Source organism: Brassica napus, chromosome A4 (genome assembly GCF_020379485.1).
Source record: "Brassica napus cultivar Da-Ae chromosome A4, Da-Ae, whole genome shotgun sequence".
Lineage (NCBI taxonomy): Eukaryota > Viridiplantae > Streptophyta > Magnoliopsida > Brassicales > Brassicaceae > Brassica > Brassica napus.
The window spans coordinates 4,754,907-4,773,924 of NC_063437.1; the positions used below are offsets into that span (position 1 = coordinate 4,754,907).

Genomic DNA, 19,018 nt, shown 5'->3' on the forward strand with positions numbered 1-19,018 from the left:
CGTTAAGTTGCCATTTTATTCAAGAGAGTCCAAAGAACCAAACATAAATAACATGGAAAGAATGTCAAGTACATAAATCACATTTCGGATTCAAACCCGATGTTCCAAAACCCTTCGGGAGTCATTGGAGGAGCGTATTTGTAACGATGCCTCGACACACCTTCATGATGCTCACATCTCAAGCTTTTACCATTCCCTTCATTCTCAGGATGAACAGCGTCATAGAACTTCTTGCACTGCTTACACTCTATCCCTTTTAGATTCTCCCTCTCTGCTTTCTTCCTCACAGATTCCACATGCTTGAAACTTTTTCTACTCGTTTCCGCCACTTGAATTCTCTGCCTTGAAGGACTCGGTTTGGGGTTCATGTCCTGTGTCTCATCGTCTGAATCAGCATCTTTCTCAGCAGCAGCAACGGGGACATGTTTTTCTTCCGTAGAGACCCTTTTGATGTTCTCGATGGGAGTGTCTAGAAAATCATCATGAGGATCTTTGCCTCCAGGGGATTGGCGAGACCTTGTGTCTCTCCAAATGGAAGCTGGACGCTTTGATCCGCTTAGCTGCAATGATTTTGCACCAGAAGGGTCACTTCTAATACCAGGTGACCGCGTAATGGGTGAAATGGAAGTAGTAGGAGTCCGCAACAACGTATTGGTTACACTTTCTTTCTCATGGTTGATCCTCGAGCCAGTACCAGTTCTCACCTTGTCTGCTTCTGGCTGTTTCCTTTCGGGAGCTGTAAAATAAGAAAAATCAATTTGCTTAAGTTTAATGCCAACAACAAACCTGCAGCTGAAGCAGACAAAGATTGGCTTACACTTACACTTAGAGATGGCTGGTCTCTCATGTTGTCCCATTTGGTTACTCTCACTCTCAAGTTGGCTTTGTTGTTGAAGATCACTATCAGTAGTAAGCCCGAACCTTTTGCGGAGATAATTATATTGAGACTTCAGCTTTTTGAAAGCACTGATCGCTTCGTTTTTTTTCTTTACCTCCATAGCTAACTCCACTGATTTCTCCTCATTCTGGCAGCGTAAAGTTTCTAACTCAGCCAAGTAGCTTCTATCTTTGACCTTCATATTCATACCACCAAGTTCTTCCCCTGTTGCATTTGCTTTCTCCACAATCTTTTGTCTACACTCCAACATTTCTTTCTCTGTCAAGTTGAGTTTACCCTGCAAAACCTCGAGCTCGTCACTCTTCTGCCTTAGCATCTCTTCTAGTCTACCAACATTCTCCTCAAACACCTGCAACCTAGTAGTCAATCTTTCTTTCTGTTCCTCGCAGCTGCTTAGCTTCCTTTCGCTCTCTGAAGCCTCCGTAGACAGATGCTCCACCTTCTTCAACAGATTCTCCGTCAACAAAGCTTTCTTAGAAAGTTCCTCCTTAAGGCTCTTCACTTCCGAAAGCAGCATCTTTACCTCATCTTGGCCTAACACATCCGAACCCTTAACCTGCAACACCTGAACCAACCCAGAATGCAGCTCTACACTGTTCCCAACCTCCTCAGATCTACTCTTCCACTTCCTTTTCAAATAAGCAATGTAGTCTTCCAAACTCTTCAGCCTCAGAGGCATAGAAACAAGCTTATCATTTTCTTCAGATAGCTTCTCCTTCTCCTTGACCAAACCCAGATTCTCTACCTTGAGCTCCTCGATCTGGGACAACAGATCCTTCTCCCTCTCTTTCCAAGCGTCGCAGGCAGCGAGACGAGCGTCAGAGTAAACCTTTTCGAAGGCTTTGGATTTGGATTGGAAGTTAGGGAACAGCTGGCTGCAGAAAATGTACTCGATCTGAGAGATTCTGTCCTTGGCTTCTTGGATGGTTGCCACCATGACGGCGCTGAGGCCGGAGATGTACTTGGCTTCGATCACATCCACCGTTTCGTCTCCCATCTTTGTAGCTACAAGCAAGAACAGGTATACAAATCAATTAGAGTTTTGAGATCTACAATACAATTAAACTTAACGATTGGAAATGGATCTACAACAAAGGGATGGATGTTAACAACTTACATATGATTGGAGATGGAAGCAGAGGGAAGGGGATCGAAGAAGGTTGAGTTGATTGAAGGAGAAGAGATGATTAATGGAGAGGATCGATCTGACTTTTAGTGTTCTTCCTTTCCCTCTATAATTTCGGAATTTTCGCGCGCTGTGTTAAAAGAGTTTTATACATTCAACTTTTTAGCGGAGGCTGGCTAAGGCTTACTCGAGAAGCTTGCTGGAGGACCCGACCCGGTCAATATTTGGGCCATTATCTTGCTGGAGCAGACCGATTCGACCGAAGATATGTGGTCAACCAATTACCATTCTCCTATGTTTTTCACCAATGATTTTACGCTCAACTGGATAATTTTTCGGAATCAATACTATTAAAAGAGAAAGAGTTTTAATAAATTTATTTAAAAAAATTGTTTGAATCATTTACTTTTATTATGTTTTAGTCTAACCCTATATATTATAACAACATGTATCTACCTTTTTTGATAAAGAACATGTATCTACCTTTGTAACCCAAAAAAATCGTAAAGAATATATTTAGAATATGCTACGTTGACATAATTTGTCGTAATATATAATAATTTTGAAGTAAATGGGACTATTATCTCACCATCGCACATTTTATATAACCACACGTCTCACCAGACTCAAGAACATCACATAACATCACAAAAGCCGAGGCTCAGAGACAAGGAAACCAAAAATGCGAAAGTGGTTCATATCCTGGTTTTTAAAATCATTGCAATCCTCATCGCCCACTCATGATAAATGTATTATATTTTTACATGGTTGGACTATGGGACTATGTGTTTATCTACGTGGCTTATATGTTTACTTTCATTATATATTCAGATCTCTTATTATGGTTTTCTTATATGTTTCTGTTCTCCACAAAACAAAAAGATTTGACCACGACCACAAAAAACAACCAGTTTATGGTTTGGATGGAAAATAATTTGGCAAACCATGTAGTAGAAGATATTAGGAGTCCAGATTGTTGTGCCAAAAGTAATTTTGTTTGGAATTCAATATCTCTTGCGTGGGAACCAAACACTGAGATTTGAAGAATATTATCAACGTACTTTTGATTTGTTTTCTTATAAGCTTTTTCATATCCTGCAATTCATATTTGGATTGGTTTAATAATTGCAGTGATTTAGCTCCAAAAGTACTTCAGTTTGATAATCAGTCTGTTCATTATGTTTTCTATAATTCTCTCTAATAAACATATTTAATTAGGCGGATTATTTTACGAATAATTGCAAAAAACAATATATTCCTACAAAACTATAAACGTTTTGTAATCTAGATTTTCATGAAAGATATTGCCAACTGATTATTCCTTTATTTTCTAAACTAAACTTTCTTCACACTCCTATTTTAATGGATGCTATATATCTCTTAACTTTCTTGTATTGCTTCCAAATCTCCTTTAAGCGTGTATAGATGGCAATATAATTAGTTACCTAAATCAGCGAAAATAATATAACTAAAAGATATTAGAACCCACAATATTTATAGAAAAATCTACATTGAGAATATTGCAGAGTATCTTTCCACGCAATTGCACCTTATATAACCTCCTTATATAACCTAGATATTGACACACCTCACGGTAAAAAAGAGATTGCTATGGCTATGGTTACAAACAGCAAAATCAATTTGTTGAACTATCTCAAACCTACTAAAACGGCTTGGAAGGTTGAAGTCAAAGTTATTAATTCGTGGAAACAACACTCAAACTATCCTAAAGGAGACACTTACGAGTTCATACTCGAAGATAAGATGGTGTGTTATATTTTTTTTATCTATCTTTGCATCAAACTTTCTATTTCCAACGACTAAACCAAATGATGACTATTTGTTATTGTAGAGAGTGAACATACATTGTACCTGTAAGAGGCTCTTCCTTGCTCGTGTTAAGAATTTGCAGGTTGGTTAATGGAGGTTCCTCGAGAATTTCAACATTTACCAAGCTACCGGGATATACAGAAGAACCAGCCATAGATTCAAGATCTCCATCACAGGCAATTCTATTGTCACCGATCCCTTTCTGACTACCTACAAGGTATCAATTTTGTGTATTTGAAACTTGACTAATATATGATTAAGATTGTTTGGACGTAAATTTTTTTCTGTTTTTAGGTTGTTTTCATTGATCATAACAAAGAGTATTCGTCTGAAGATGTTTCAAATCTTTCTCTAAGCGTAAGGAAGGAGATGTTGATCTGAATGACATCAATTCTAATTCCAAGAAGTTATATGCTAAGAACATCGAAATGGACAAGACATAAGAAGATTAGTTATGTGAGGGATACCTTACATATGATGCATTTGTTGTTTTCATGTTTGCATACTTCAGCCATGTTATCGAGATCGCATTTTCTCTGTGGCTTAAGGTTGACCATATTTACATAGTACTGGTCCTTCATAATTTCAGGTATTGAACTTAGTGAGTTCTTGACTCTTTCTCAGCAATGATCGAAGGTTGATAGTTTTTATTTTCATTGGAGTTTATTCAAATACTTTTTACCTTTTGGATAGTGACCTAAGGCAAGCATTAACAAACCGTAAAGATACATACCGTTTGTATTGTGGAGAGTGGCTGATTGGCGTAGATGAAAGAGGCCTTTGCTTTTTTCTTTGTGGACGAAGTATTGAAGTAAGCCCTCAATATAGTGTGCCTCAGGGTTGTCATTCTCCAAGCACAGTTCCTTGAACCTAGCGTGCTTAGTGAGCATTTTGAAAGGTTTTGCAACAAAATATTGCAGGCTGACGTTTTTGAAATAGCTGGTGGGATCTGAGTTCGAGTAGTCGTTGTAGTCAGAGGAATCACCGATGTCGATGTAACTGTTGACAGAGTTTTCTGATCCCATCTTCACTTTAGTGTCTTTGTTGGATGCTCTGTTTTTAGGTGGTTTTTATCCTCAATCGATGTTAACAATGCTGTGAAAATAATGTTGGAAGTTGGAGGACGATACCTATAAAGATGGCTGTTTGAAAATGATGTGATAGTACATGATGATGGAGGACACATGCAAGAAAAAAAAACGCTGTAGTAAAACCGGTGTAGTCATTTCATTACAAAAGTTATTCGTTGCTTTTTTGCATGCTTCTTGATATCACCAAGATAAGTCATTGTTTGTCTTATGCATTTGAATATTTTGATATGCGCTTATTTATATCAAAACTAAATGTTTAATTAATTTATAATTCATGCTATTACATCTATAATTTCAAATAACAAAATACACAACAAACTGTATTTGAATTCTATTATTTAAAAAAAAATTAGACAAAACAATCAATAAAATAGTTTTAAATATGTATACAGCCTTGTTTTATAGGGATTATTTGTAGAATAACCAAAAAAAGAGAAATTAGATTTTTAGAGAGAGGAAAAGAGAGAGATAGGAAGAGATAGTAGGAGAGATGGTGAGATTTTAGTTAGATAGTGAATTATATTTTTTGTGTTACTGAGCCCAATTTTCCTATTTTATAACCAATTATAATATGTTTAATTTGTGTAATAGTTAATTTTGAGAGCAAAATTAAAAATATGATATTGATGTTGACATAATTAGATTTCCTATCATTTTATTCTCTTTCTTCCAGTTTTTTCCTTTTTCTAAGATGGTTGACGGTGATAACACTTAAAAATCATGTATCACTTAAATGAAAAATAAAATAAAAAATGTTGTTACATGGATGGTGGTTACGGCATCGACGATGATGGTGATTACAGCGGTAATGACTATGGTATAGTTACAGTGAAAGAGGAAGTGACGGTCATAGATATGGAAGAAACAACGGCTTTTGTATCAGTAGATATTGTGGTTGTGTGGTGGTGGTGGTGGTCGTTGTGGCTAAAAAACAAAGTTGTCGTAGATGGAAATGAAGTGATGGTCTTTTATAACATAGATTACAAAATGGTATGGAACAAACTAAATGGTATGGAATAATCGAAATAAAATAGTACACACAATGAAATTATCAAATAGCAGATTATATTAAAAAAGTATAATGTGTTTACATGATCGACATATACAATTGTTTTCAATGTTTATATGTATCTTATAGATAGTAAACAACATGAAAATAAAATTATAAACATGTAAACATAACTGTTACATCATATGAGAACATACAAATGAAAATATAAATAGAATAGAATATGGTAAATGGTATAGTTCATATTAATGAAATAATTGAATGATTTAAATATACTATACCATATATGTATAAAATTAACAAATAACAGGGAATGTTTACCCTAACATCAACTCAAACCTTCTATAAACTATACCCTAAAGAATAAATATAGACCCTAACCCAAATATCAAAATATGCAAATAATGCATAATATAATATAAAATATTATTAAAATAGAATAGTAATAAACGGAATAGTATATAATATTTCAACTGATCTGACATGAATCGATTCTGTGAAGAAGAGAATCAAAGACGCTTTGACCGTAACGCCGCCATGGTCTGTAAATTTCAGAAGCAGAGACGTAGCGGTAAAAGCGATAGATGAAGCGGAGACGGTGTATGGTGGAGATGGAAGAAAAGCGGTGGTAGTTAGTAATCAAATAAGAAGAAGATATTTTAACTTTTCATTAACCAGATACTATGGGTAATAGATAGTAGGATTTATTGGTGAGATAGCCATATTTCACTAACAAATTAAGGAAGTAACAATGATTTTGACATAATTCATTGTCAGACATTTTGGATTCATTCTATCCGGTTATGCCCCTCTACATAACAGGTTTCCGGTTCCATATTATAAAGTAAACGATGTGGCGGGTTTGTGTGGCGTAGTAACAATACATAATATACGAATCACCGTTCACAATTGTCTTCACCATGTATGAGGTATGGTTAATAAATACAGAGGAGTGATTAACAGTTGGTGGTGAGATAGAAACTCTGTTAACATAACAGCGATACGAAGATGATGACATATATATTATATTTTGAGTGTATGAGTTTCCATACTACGTCCTGTATGTGGAATAGTTTCATTATAAGTGTAGTTCAAAGTGAAAGAGGTTCTTCATAATTTCGAAACCGTAAAAATGGTGCATATGAAAAGTATGTAATTGTTTACCCAAAGGCAAGTTGAATTGGGTAACATCGTTCCACATGAGCCATATGGAATATAATCTATATTATGAAACTAACTAGATACATGCAAAGAATGTTCTTTTCATTCAACATGGAGTACATGAAATAGAATCGTTGTATGCACTTCACCAAAACAACCACCTACGTAGACGCTGATGTGTGCGGTTGTGCAGAGACGATGACGTATTTCATGCAGTAAATGGCCACTAGTGGATTACAGCTATTCCATATTAAAGAGTAGAAGGAAGCCACGTAAATAGGTGGAGTTAGTAGAGATGTTTTACTGTGCGGAGTTAAACTAATGGTGCAAATTAGAACTTGTACCAATAAATGTTGTATTCCATCTAATTACCACTGTAAGTCCATCCCAAGAAACTCAAAATCAAAAAGGTGAAGAAATTAAGAATTAACTGCTTTGAGGAAACGAGCAAGTAATTTCCATTGAGATTATTTTAATAAACAGTAAACATTGTAAGCTAATAGATAAACAAATCAATGAAATATGCCCCATAATCGAATGTAAATCCAATTCTTCAATAGAGTAAACAGTAGCCACTAAGCTCTTTAACGCCGCCAAAATATAAACCCTAATCAAATGGCAACTCAAATCTGCGAGAAAAAAAACCCAACTGTCGAAGTACAAGACAACTGTTTTTCTATTCTACATGCTGCATATGACATAGAAATATTGAAATGGCAGTCACAATATAATAACACTCTAACATCTTTCTCAAGTGTTCATATGAGAAGGCTTTCATGGAAGTAGGCTATGATTTCAACAATTGTGAAATTCATTCTTCCATAAACTAAAATTTATACATTAATCACTGAATCCTAAACGGAAAATATGAACCCTAATCGAATGGCAACTTAAATATGCGAGAAACGAAACCCAACTGTCGAAGTACATGACAACTGATTTTCTATTATATACTTTTCTCAAATGTTCATATGGGTATGCCTTCATGAAAATAGGCTATGCTTTCGGCAATTGTAAAATTCATTCCTCCATAAACTAAAAATATAAATTAATCACTAAACCCTACATAGAAAATATGATCCATAATCGAATGGCAACTCAAATATGCGACAAACGAAACCCAATGGTCGAAGTACAAGATCCCTGATTTTCTATTCTGCATGCTGCATATGACATAGAAATGTTAAAATGACATTCGCAATATGATAACACTCTAACACCTTTCTCAAATGTTCATATGGGTATGCCTTCATGGAAGTAGGCTAAGATATCGATAATTGTGAAATTTACTCTTCCAAAAACTAAAACTTGTACATTAATCACTAAACCCTAAATTAAAATTATGAACTCTAATTGAATATAGAATTTGGGAAACGGGTAAGACAAGTATGAATTTGGATGTACATAATGTGAAAAGAAAAAATCTAACATAGCAAACAATTGCAATTAAGGTGAATTTCCATTCCATGTAGATCAGATGAAATGAAAACATGGCCTATGTAATTTTACAGAATAAACATGATATATAGACGTTGACGTGTGCGGATGGGAGATGCACTGATATATTCCATATGGACTGTGAAGAGCTCGATGCTTTCACTTTTCGGGTTTCATTCCCTCGCCCAAGACCTTTACGATTATCCTGACGGGTAGATTCATCTATTTCTCCACAATTGAGTCACGTGACAAGAACAAAGTCTTGTATGGCATATCGGATAGGTTTCCCCACAGAGGTGATGATGTGAATTGAAGGGTGCCGAAGACCACTCAACTTTTCGAAGGAAGTAAAAATGAAATATGTGAAAGGAGTAAAGCCACGAGTTATTTTTAACAGATAATAATTAATATTTTTATTTTATTTTTGCCTTCAGGTTACCCGTTGGAAGAAGGGACACTATAGTATTATTATGTAATTGTAACAGCATGTATATATTTGTTAGGGAAATTGGTAATCAATGCATTATACGTTTTTTCCTTGTTATACAACTCAGTTTTCTTATATAGTATATATACAGAAATAATGGAGGGTCTTTTTTGGTTAGATACTGAGTTATCCTTCGTTTTATAGTTATCCATCCCAATTTCCCATTCTAATATATGTAGGCCATGTTCGTTTGTACATCTGGAAGATGCATCCAGATGGTTCATCTAGATGTCTTATCCAGATGCTCTATCTGGGTGTTGTTCGTTTTTTTTTTCATTTCGTCCATGCATCCAGATGAATCATTTGAATGCAACTATGTTCGTTTGCTTTTCATTTTTTAACTTCCATCTGCATCGAGGTGGACTTGTTAATGAAATGACTAAAATATAATTTTTTACGTTTCGGAGGAAAAATAGCATTTTTACGGGTTTGGCCGAAAATATTTTTGCGGTTTGGACGGAAAAAATGTGTTTTTAAGTTTTGGCGGGAAAAGTGTTTTTTCACGATTTTAACAGAAAAAGTTTTTTCTCGTGATTTGGCGGGAAAAGCATTTTTGCGGTTTTGGCGAGAAAATACATTTTTCCGGTTTTGGCGGGAAAATGCATTTTTTCGGTTTTGGCGAGAAAATATATTTTTCCGGTTTTGGCGGGAAAATATATTTTCCGGTTTTGGCGGGAAAATGCGTTTTTCCGGTTTTGGCGGGAAAATAAGTTTTTTCTAGTTGTGGCGGGAAAATACATTTTTCCGGTTTTGGCGGGAAAATACATTTTTCCGGTTTTGGCGGGAAAATACATTTTTCCGGTTTTGGCGGGAAAATGCGTTTTTCTGGTTTTAGCGGGAAAAATATGTTTCCGATTTTAGCGGGAAAATACGTTTTTTGGGTTTTGGCGGGAAAATACGTTTTTCCGGTTTTGGCGAGAAAATTCGTTTTCTGATTTTAGCGGGAAAATATGTTTTTTCGGTTTTGGCGGGAAAATAAGTTTTTCCGGTTTTGGCGTAAAATTTCAATTTTCGGTTTTGGCGGTAAAATTGTGTTTTTCAGTTTTGCCGGGTAAATGTGTTTTCCGGTTTTGGCGGGAAAATTCCGTTTTCTGTTTTTGGCGGGAAAATTATGTTTTCCGGTTTTGGCGGGAAATTTTTTTTTCCGGTTTTGGCGGAAAATTGTGTTTTTCGGTTTTGGCGAGAAAATGTGTTTTTTTTTGGCGAGAAAATGCGTTGTTTCTGGTTTTGGCGGGAAAATGCTTTTTTTGCGGTTTTGGCCGGAAAATGTTTTTTGGAGTTTTGGCGGGAATATGCGTTTTTTTGGGTTTTGGTCGAAAAGTGTGGTTTACTTGTTTAGCCAAAAAATGTGTTTTTATGAAAATGTGTGTTTTATGTTTTTTGCGGAAAAACGCATCTTGCGGTTTTGGCGGGAAAGTGTGTTTTTCCGTTTTTGCGAGAAAATGCATTTTTTAGTTATAGCGGAAAAAGCATATGCAAAAAAAATAGAATTTACGGTTTGAAAATAATATTTTGATTTTAAAAGGTCATTTTTGTCATTTATTATTTTGGACTTAACTAGATGCATCTGTATCCAGATGCACCATCAAGACTTATCTTCATTTGGGTGAGAATTTGAGATGAGTTTTTAAAAATTCAGCTGAGTGATCCATCTGGATGTAACATTATAATGTACAAAACGAACATCAATTTGCATCTTTACCCAGATGGATCACCTGGGTGAGCAAACGAACATGCCGTATTCAAATACAATTTTTATTAAAAATAATTTAATTAAAATCTAAAATGAAAATCCAGGGTGAACCCCTAGTAAAATAAATAAAGCCTGCAACGGTAACCAGAGAAAGCCACGTGCACATAGACTGCTTAATCTGGCTTGTAACGTTAACTCCAACGGTTACATTCTTCTCCTCCTTCCCTTTTCCTCTCCAGGCTCCAACCAACAAACAACGCACTCGTTGACTCTCTCTGTCTCTCTCTCTAATGGAGGCTGCTCAGATCGACTGGAAGCGAATCGATTCTCGATTTGTGGAAGACGTCTTCTACGAACACCTCCGAGCTCCCAAATGGTTCGACTTCTTGTCCCCTGACAACCATTTACAAGACTCCGTTGACGACGCTTGGTTCTGCAAACCTGGTAACAATTCATCTCTCTTGACTCATCCTGCATCTCTTCGATGTTCTTTACTGATCTTGGCGTTTGCTTTTCAATTCAAGACTGCAATCATCCCAAGAGACCCGAGGACTTCCTCCTAACGCCTAACTCTTCCAAGGTTTGCTTCTCCTTCCTTTTCTTTACTTTCTTTTTTCCTTCCAAAGATTCGAACCAGAACTGAAACTACAGTTTCTTGGCTTTCTGTCTTGAAACAGACTCCCGGAGTTACAGAGCGGAGTCAGAGGTATCTTGATATGCTTCTTAAAAAATCTTGCCGTGGCCTTTGAATGCTTTTTATTCACACTTTCTTGTTATCACAGTAGGATAAGAGGACATGCTTTATCAGAAGACAGTGAAAATCAGAATCCAAACTTAGCCACGCCTCCTCCAAGCCAACAAGGAAATAAATCATGGAGAGCAGCACTTCAATCAACTTCAGTCAAGAAGATGAGTACAGAGACACCGAAGAAGCTAAAGAGCACACAATCAGCTAGGAATCTGTTTTCAGGGAGAGACATACTAGGCCATATCTCAGAGTTTTGCTATGAGTTGAAGAGATTGGCCACAAGAGGGGTAACTGAGAGAGAAGAGACTACTGTGAAGCCTCCAGTGAAGGAGGAGACTCATGATCATCAAGTTCATGACTTGGAACTGAAGAAGGATAGAAAGCCATTGCTTGAAGTAAGCAAAGACAAAGAGAAGGTCCATGAATCAACGGATGCTAAAGGAAGCAGCACCTTTAAACATAGCCGTAGAAGAAAGAAGTAAGTTTTTTACTTGTATACGAATTTTGTTTATTATGTAAAATTACTAATTTTGGAGTTAGGATTTTGCAGGAGACTGGATGATGGGGAGAACATACCTGTTTCTCTTAATGTGGAAGTAAAGATGAAAGGAGAGGAGTGTAGAAGAAAGAAGAAGTAATTTTTCTTTATTAAGCTTATATGCTTTGATAAGTTTAGTACGGTTACTAAACTTGGGGATGATTCTGTTTCAGGCCGGTGGTTGATGCAGAGAACATACCTCCTCCTACACCTCTAAAACTGGAGAATGTAAAGAACAAAGGACATGAGCGGTTACTGCAGCAAATAAGAACAAACCCACCATCTCCTCAATGCTTCTCAGAGAACCGGACAGCTTCTTTGAAGGCCTTGATGACCAAATCTGCGGTATATAATCAAATATGTTTCTTCCTTTTCCTGCTAAAAACAGAGACATGGGGCTCTTATAATCAAATTGTGCAACATCCATAGCAAAAGAAGAGATCATAAATATCTGAGTAAAGGGATGTTTTTGTTTGTTGGGGTACACAGGAAAAGGAGAAAGAAGAGAAGAGCAGAGACATCATCAACAAGGAAGGAGGAAGCGTAAGGGGGGGCTTGGACGTTCTCTGGTTCTTGAAGCCTTGCACAATGGCCAACTAAAACATTTTCACCAATTCTTTTCTATCTATAATAATTGATTCATTCTTTTTTGTTAATTTTTCACTATATTCAAACTGTAACTAACCAGATGATGATCTTGCTCAGATTCTGAGCAAATCTCTCTTTGCATACAATAAAATAAAACTTGTTAAACTAAAAATAGATTTGATTGATAAAGAACCAAAAAGAGGATTCAGATCCGTCTCTAATTATTAAAACTCTATCATCATCTTGAATTTATCTCAAATCGAAAACATCAGGAAACATGACATAGATATAATAATATATATGTACAAAGAAAGAGACGAGGAGGAACAATTAAATCAAGGACGGCGAGGAGAAGAGGAGAGGAAGCAATCAAGAAGCCTAGACCAAGCAATTCTGGCGCGAGGGAAGACTCTCCGGCTATAAACCCTACCTTCCATTCCCATCTCCTCCACCGTCTCAACGAACACCGTCAAACATCTTATCGGCGGTATGTACAGCGTTAACGGCGCCGCCGAAAAGGCTATCGTGAAAAACAGCTGTAACATTTTCTCTTCCTTTTTGTTTGTTTGTTTGTTGTGATTCAAGAAAACGCAGATCGCTGTTTTTATTTTTGTTTTCAGGGTAATGACGACTAGTAGTTGTAGTACCAAACAAAATAACGTAAGATGTGATAAGAAGGGTTGCTTTCATCATCACGTGTTTACCCACTTTCTACAGCTCTCCTCTTAATTTTAACTTTTATGTTTATCCATCATCATCCATATGATTCCTGCCACTTCTAGCAGCTACCCCCTTTATACTGCAGTTATGTTGGACCGACAATTTTATAATTGAGTTTAATTGTCATTTCAAAAAAGGGAATTCGGCAAAAAAAAAACTTCAACTTTGCACGAATTGCCAAAAGAAACATGAATTTTTGGGCTGACGAAAAAAACACCAAACTTTCGCTGACTTGTCAATTTAGCACGCCGTCACCAAATTTAACAGAAATATTTGACGTCGTTTATTATTGGCGTTAAGTGAAACGACGTCGTTTTACATGATTTGAAATTAAAAATATGTAGACCCCTGGAATCAAACCCAGGTTGGTTGGTCAAATAGCAAGGTATTTTACCAATGGGCTACTGGCACTTTCAATGTACTTACTAACATGTTTACTTTTATTTGGTACACATTAAATATAAAAAATTCTCTAAAAACTTAATAAGATCTTTAAAATTCCAAAAAAATAAAAAAATCAAAGAAGATTTTTATAAAATTAATTTCGAAATTAAAATTAAAAATAAAATTTTATTATTCTTTTTAAAAAATAAAAACTCTTCCAAAATTTTCTAAAAACTTAAAAAGATCTTTAAAATTCCAAAAAATTGAAAAAATAAAGAAATTTTTTATAAAATTAATTTTGAAATTAAAATAGAAAATAAAATTTTATTTTTTCTTTTCATAAAATAAAAAATCTTCCAAAATTTTCAATTTTTTTAATACATTTGCTAAAAGTTGAAATTAATTATACACACATAAGAAGTTGATAATTGTAACTTTAATTTTTTGCATTTTATTATAATTTTTTTAAAAATTGGATTTTTTTTAACAATGAAAATTTTGGAATTTTTTTGATTTTTTAAAGAAAAAAAATATTTTAATTTTAATTCAAAATTAATTTTATGAAAATTTTGGAAGATTTTTTTTTATTTTTTTTAAGAAAAATAATTTTATTTTTTTAAAAGAAAAATAAAATTTTATTTTCAATTTTAATTTCAAAATTAATTTTATAAAAAAATTCTTTATTTTTTTCAAATTTTTGAAATTTAAAGATCGTTTTAATTTTTTAGAAAATTTTGGAAGAGTTTTTATTTTTTAAAAAGAAAAATAAAATTTTATTTTTAATTTTAATTTCTAAATTAATTTTATGAAAATCTTCTTTATTTTTTTAATTTTTTTGGAATTTTAAAGATCTTATTAAGTTTTTAGAGAATTTTTTATATTTAATATGTACCAAATAAATGTAAACATGTTAGTAAGTACATTAAAAGTTCCACTAGCCCAGTGGTAGAAGACCTTGCCATTTGATCAACCAACCTGGGTTCGAATCAAGGGGTCTACATATTTTTAATTTCAAATTATATAAAACGACGTCGTATCATCTCATTTGAAAACGACGTCGTTTCACTTAACGCCAACAATAAACGACGTCAAATATTTCTGTTAAATTTATTGACGGCGTGCTAAATTGGCAAGTCAACGAAAACATTGTTAATTAATTCTAATGTCAATGAAAGTTTGATGTTTTTTTGGTCAGCCCAAAAGTTCATGTTTCTTTTGGTAATTCGTGCAAAGTTGAGGTTTTTTTTGGCCGAATTCTCTTTCAAAAAATAACTATTGTAATGTTGGGTCTCTTCTTATCCACAGGGGTCCTAGTGCTCGGACATCATGTCTGTATGATACTCTTACGCGTGTTAAACCCCAAAATAACTATTGTAATGTTGGGTTGTCTTTCTGAAACTGAAACACTCTTATTTAGTGTTCCACTACTAGCAAGTAAGAAGCTAATCACGCCAGCCCAATTATTAAAAAAAGAAGCTAATCTAGTTTCAATTTGTATATCTTTTTTACATATATAATCTAAAGTTATTCGATGATAGAGATGATCATGTGGTTCCAAATGTGGATGATGCTCAAAGCCTCACGCCCTCGTCTTCTTTTGCTTCTGAGGAATAAACCTAACCCCTTTCTCTCTGTTTGTATTACTCATTTGTTAGAAAACATAGAATAGATAAACATCTAAAGATCAAGACGTTCGAAGGCAGAAAATCTAATATACCATGAATCATCTGAGGCCTCGTGTATTTGAACTTTTTTCCCTTTTGCATCCTTCCCCAGCTTCTTCTTCAAAATCCAACTAGCATCAAGCATTTCTTCTAACAAACTCTCTTAACGTAACAGTGACACATGTTCATCTTAATTGAACGCTGATTTTTACCTGCAAGTGATGCTCTCTTTCTCTTAGACATATGTACCTTACCAAACTGATACGAATACAAAATCTAAAATTGTACTTCAAAAAGAATGAAGTGCTTAAGATTGAAAGATTTTGTGATTCAGATTTTGCTTCAGATTAAAACAAGGGAAGGATGATTTCAAGTTGTATTTTTGTATAGTTGGTGGGAATACAATCAGCTTGAGATCATGTTTACAAAGTGTAGTGGCTTTGTCAACGACCAAAGCATTGTATATAGCACTGGTTGAATTTGTCAAAGAAGGAATCTGATTGAGAGACTTAGCGCAAGAACTTGGATTTAAGCAATACACTGTTGAGATATCTGTGATTTGCATTGTGTCTAGCAAATAACAATGTGTATCCCGAAAAGACTAAGCACATCAGTAGAAAGATGCACATTTTTATTTCGAATAATTTTGCTGATATTTTAACTAAGGTAGTTCATGTTAAGAAGTTTGAGGAGGTGGTAGGCTTACTTGGTAAGGAGCAACGTCGTCGTCTGGCAAGACATGGGTTTGAATGATCTAAAGTAGCATATCATGTTCGATTATCAAGGTAGAGTTTATTCGGAGTCGTCAAGGACTTCACCAAGGAATTCATCAAGGATTCCGTCAAGGGCTTCGTCAAAGAATCCGTCAAAGACTTCATCAAAGAATCCGTCAAGCTTTAGTAATAGAAATAAAAAAAATATTGCATAGTTTTAAGAAAAATATGAAAGTTAAGTAGGAAAAATAAATATTACTTTCATTGTTTATGGAAGCTAAAAGTATTTTAGAAATATTTTTAGTAAGTTTATGAAAAAGGATAAAAAGTCTTAACTCAACTAGGTTAATGTAATAAACTCCTTTTATATAAGAAGAGCATGTGTGTTATCTTCCATCTACACTAAGCAAGCCGATATGTAAGGTGTAGAGAGAGATAGAGAAGTCTTTAATCTTTGTTGTAATATCATAGCGGATTGACTCTTTGTCATGCCCCATAGACATAGTCATTCTAGGTGAACTCTAGATAAACATTGGCTTGTGTTTATCTTCTATTTCCGTCCTATTATTCTACTTATCTCTATAATTGTGCAAACTTATACTTTCTAACTTATGTTGACGACTTCTTCAAAGAATGTGTTAGTGTATTTGATTCTGGTGCTAAATCAAACTGATTTGCTATCCAGGAACAAAACAAAAATTCAAAAACAAAAATCTAATATCACCATTCGTGTTAAAAAAACTAAAATCTACTGGAAAACCATAAACCAAAATTCAAAAACTTAAAACCAAAAAGTAAAAAACAAAAAAAGCAAAATCTAAAAAACTGTGCATCCAATCAGAGACTTGACGAGAAAAAAATAAACCATGTAGGACAAGCTACGTGTAAAGCTATTGTCTGGTTCAAATCAATTTTTTTATAAACCGGACTGGCAACCAACTGGAAAATTTTGGATCATAGGTCAATATAGTTTGGCCGGATTCAGTTGGGTTCAACAACATTAAATTAAATTATATTTTAAATAATATACATATTCTTTAAAAAATATCATATCAAAAAAAATATTTCAGTAACCAATTATTAAAAAAAAAACTGAAATGTAATAAAAAGTTATAAAATAATTTAATATTTTAAATCTATAATAATATGAAAAAACACATTTAAACATTGTTCTCGAGGTCTTCATCACTCTAAATCTTATTCACCGTTAGAACAAATCATGTAAACTAAGTTTTTATTTGCTAGTGTGAGAAGCAAGAATAAGTACAATGGTTTGTACTTTTATACATACTAGATAGATACCCGCGCTACGCTGCGGAATGTTTTGTATCTTCGGTTTTAACATCCTTAAATTTTCATATCTTATATTTTTATGTTTTTTATATTATGCTATGGTCAAATTGAATTATATAAAAATAAATATTCTAAATGTAAATCTATTTGATGTGATATTAAAATTTTGAATTTAGTTATTAAAACTAAATAAAACCAAATAAAACCAAATAAAAAATGAGGAGTAAAAATGTCTTTTTATAAGAAAACAAAGTATATGTTTTATTATTTTGCATATAGCATCAATTCTCATGGATAATCCAAATTGCTTATAAACCTTTAAAATAAAAGAACGCTGTGTATGTTTTTCTTTTAATTTTAAAGTTTGAATATGTCACTTTATTTTTTTTTTAAGTCGTCCCATGTATATTATTACATTTAGATATTTATTACAAAGAACTGATGTATTTCACCCGAATTTAATTGTAACCTATGTTCTTCAATTTGTTATAGCTCTATTCTCTTGATCTCCACAATTTCTTAGACTTCATCAGTCCAGTGACGAAAGATTTTTTTCTTCTCACTACACCTTTAAATGCCATCGTTCTTTTCTAATGTCTATATCTTTGTATGATATGAACAAAGTTCAGTGTCTTTTTTATCATCCATGGTATTATTTTCATTTAAACCGTTATTCAACTTGTTTATCTTGGGTTTACATTGGGTGCAAAATGAGTTTGGATAACTTCTTACTTTTATTTTAACATTATTTTAACATTGGTCCAAAGCGAAGATTTCTCATAATTCTTATGTTTTTTTTTTTCATTTTTAGTCCTCTAATAGTGTCATTGTATTTCTATGAAATGACAATGTATCATATTCCTATATCATATATGTTTAATCTATTTTTTAATTTACTGTCGTTCATCTTCCACTTTTTCTTTGACCACTTTCCAGGTGTTCTCCTTCCTTTTGTCTTAACTCAATTCATTATCATCGTACATACGATTCAATCGTAAACATTGCTACTCCCTCCGTTTTTTTAATATAAGTCGTTTTAGAAGTATGCACATAGATTAAGAAAATCATTAATTTTTATATTTTTTAAATAAAAATATCATTAATTATTTATCTAACCATAAATCAACCAATAATAAAATAGAAAGTATATTATCATTAGTCATATAACATTAAATGTTAATAAAATTTACATAGAAAACCGAAAACGTCATATAATTTGAAACATAAAAATTTCTCTAAAACGACTTATATTAAAAAAAACGGAGGGAGTAATATTATGTGTTTATCTCAAAATAATATTTTAATATACTTTAAATGCTGAAACTTCAAATATTAAATTGCGTTAAAATAATTTCTTAAATAATATTAAATAGATATGAAAAATATTAACGTTTATGGTTTCACTTGCATTAGTAATTACAAAATATATAAGCTGAGCAAAAAGATGCTATCCACACATTCCTGATTTTATTAATATGCATAACAAATTTCTCTTGGTAGACAATTGTTGAATTTTGAAACACCATAACCTAATCACCCTACGTTTGACAAATTTAAAGGGTTATAAAGTTGTAAAAATGACCAGTCAAATGTGTTCTTTGAATTGGTTCCATGACCATATAGTGTTTTTTTTTGGAT

The 19,018-nt window shown here is 33.6% G+C and overlaps 3 protein-coding genes across 5 annotated transcripts; 1 reads left to right on the plus strand and 2 right to left on the minus strand.

Annotated features, from left to right (window-relative positions):
• LOC106445669 (protein gamma response 1-like) lies at window positions 1-2,388 on the minus strand. 2 transcript variants are annotated; one of them, XM_048778031.1, is made up of 3 exons: window positions 2,016-2,388; window positions 818-1,903; window positions 1-736 (listed from the first exon to the last, which is right to left on the minus strand). In XM_048778031.1, exons 2-3 carry the CDS (start codon window positions 1,893-1,895, stop codon window positions 78-80), a joined length of 1,737 nt encoding a protein of 578 aa, XP_048633988.1. In that variant the 5' UTR covers window positions 1,896-1,903; window positions 2,016-2,388; the 3' UTR covers window positions 1-77. The 2 variants fall into 2 exon arrangements, with proteins under 2 accessions (XP_048633988.1, XP_048633989.1); XM_048778032.1 differs by having other exon boundaries at window positions 824-1,903; window positions 2,016-2,354.
• Window positions 2,389-10,605: 8,217 nt separating this feature from the next.
• LOC106445667 lies at window positions 10,606-12,772 on the plus strand. 2 transcript variants are annotated; one of them, XM_013887258.3, is made up of 7 exons: window positions 10,606-11,176; window positions 11,257-11,312; window positions 11,410-11,438; window positions 11,518-11,958; window positions 12,031-12,114; window positions 12,192-12,363; window positions 12,508-12,772. In XM_013887258.3, exons 1-7 carry the CDS (start codon window positions 11,023-11,025, stop codon window positions 12,616-12,618), a joined length of 1,047 nt encoding a protein of 348 aa, XP_013742712.1. In that variant the 5' UTR covers window positions 10,606-11,022; the 3' UTR covers window positions 12,619-12,772. The 2 variants fall into 2 exon arrangements, with proteins under 2 accessions (XP_013742712.1, XP_013742711.1); XM_013887257.3 differs by having other exon boundaries at window positions 10,623-11,176; window positions 11,515-11,958.
• On the minus strand, window positions 12,758-13,352 carry BNAA04G05750D. The gene has a single exon (XM_013887259.3). The coding sequence runs from the start codon at window positions 13,149-13,151 to the stop codon at window positions 12,942-12,944; it is 210 nt and encodes a 69-aa protein (XP_013742713.1). The 5' UTR covers window positions 13,152-13,352; the 3' UTR covers window positions 12,758-12,941.
• Window positions 13,353-19,018: the final 5,666 nt, after the last annotated feature.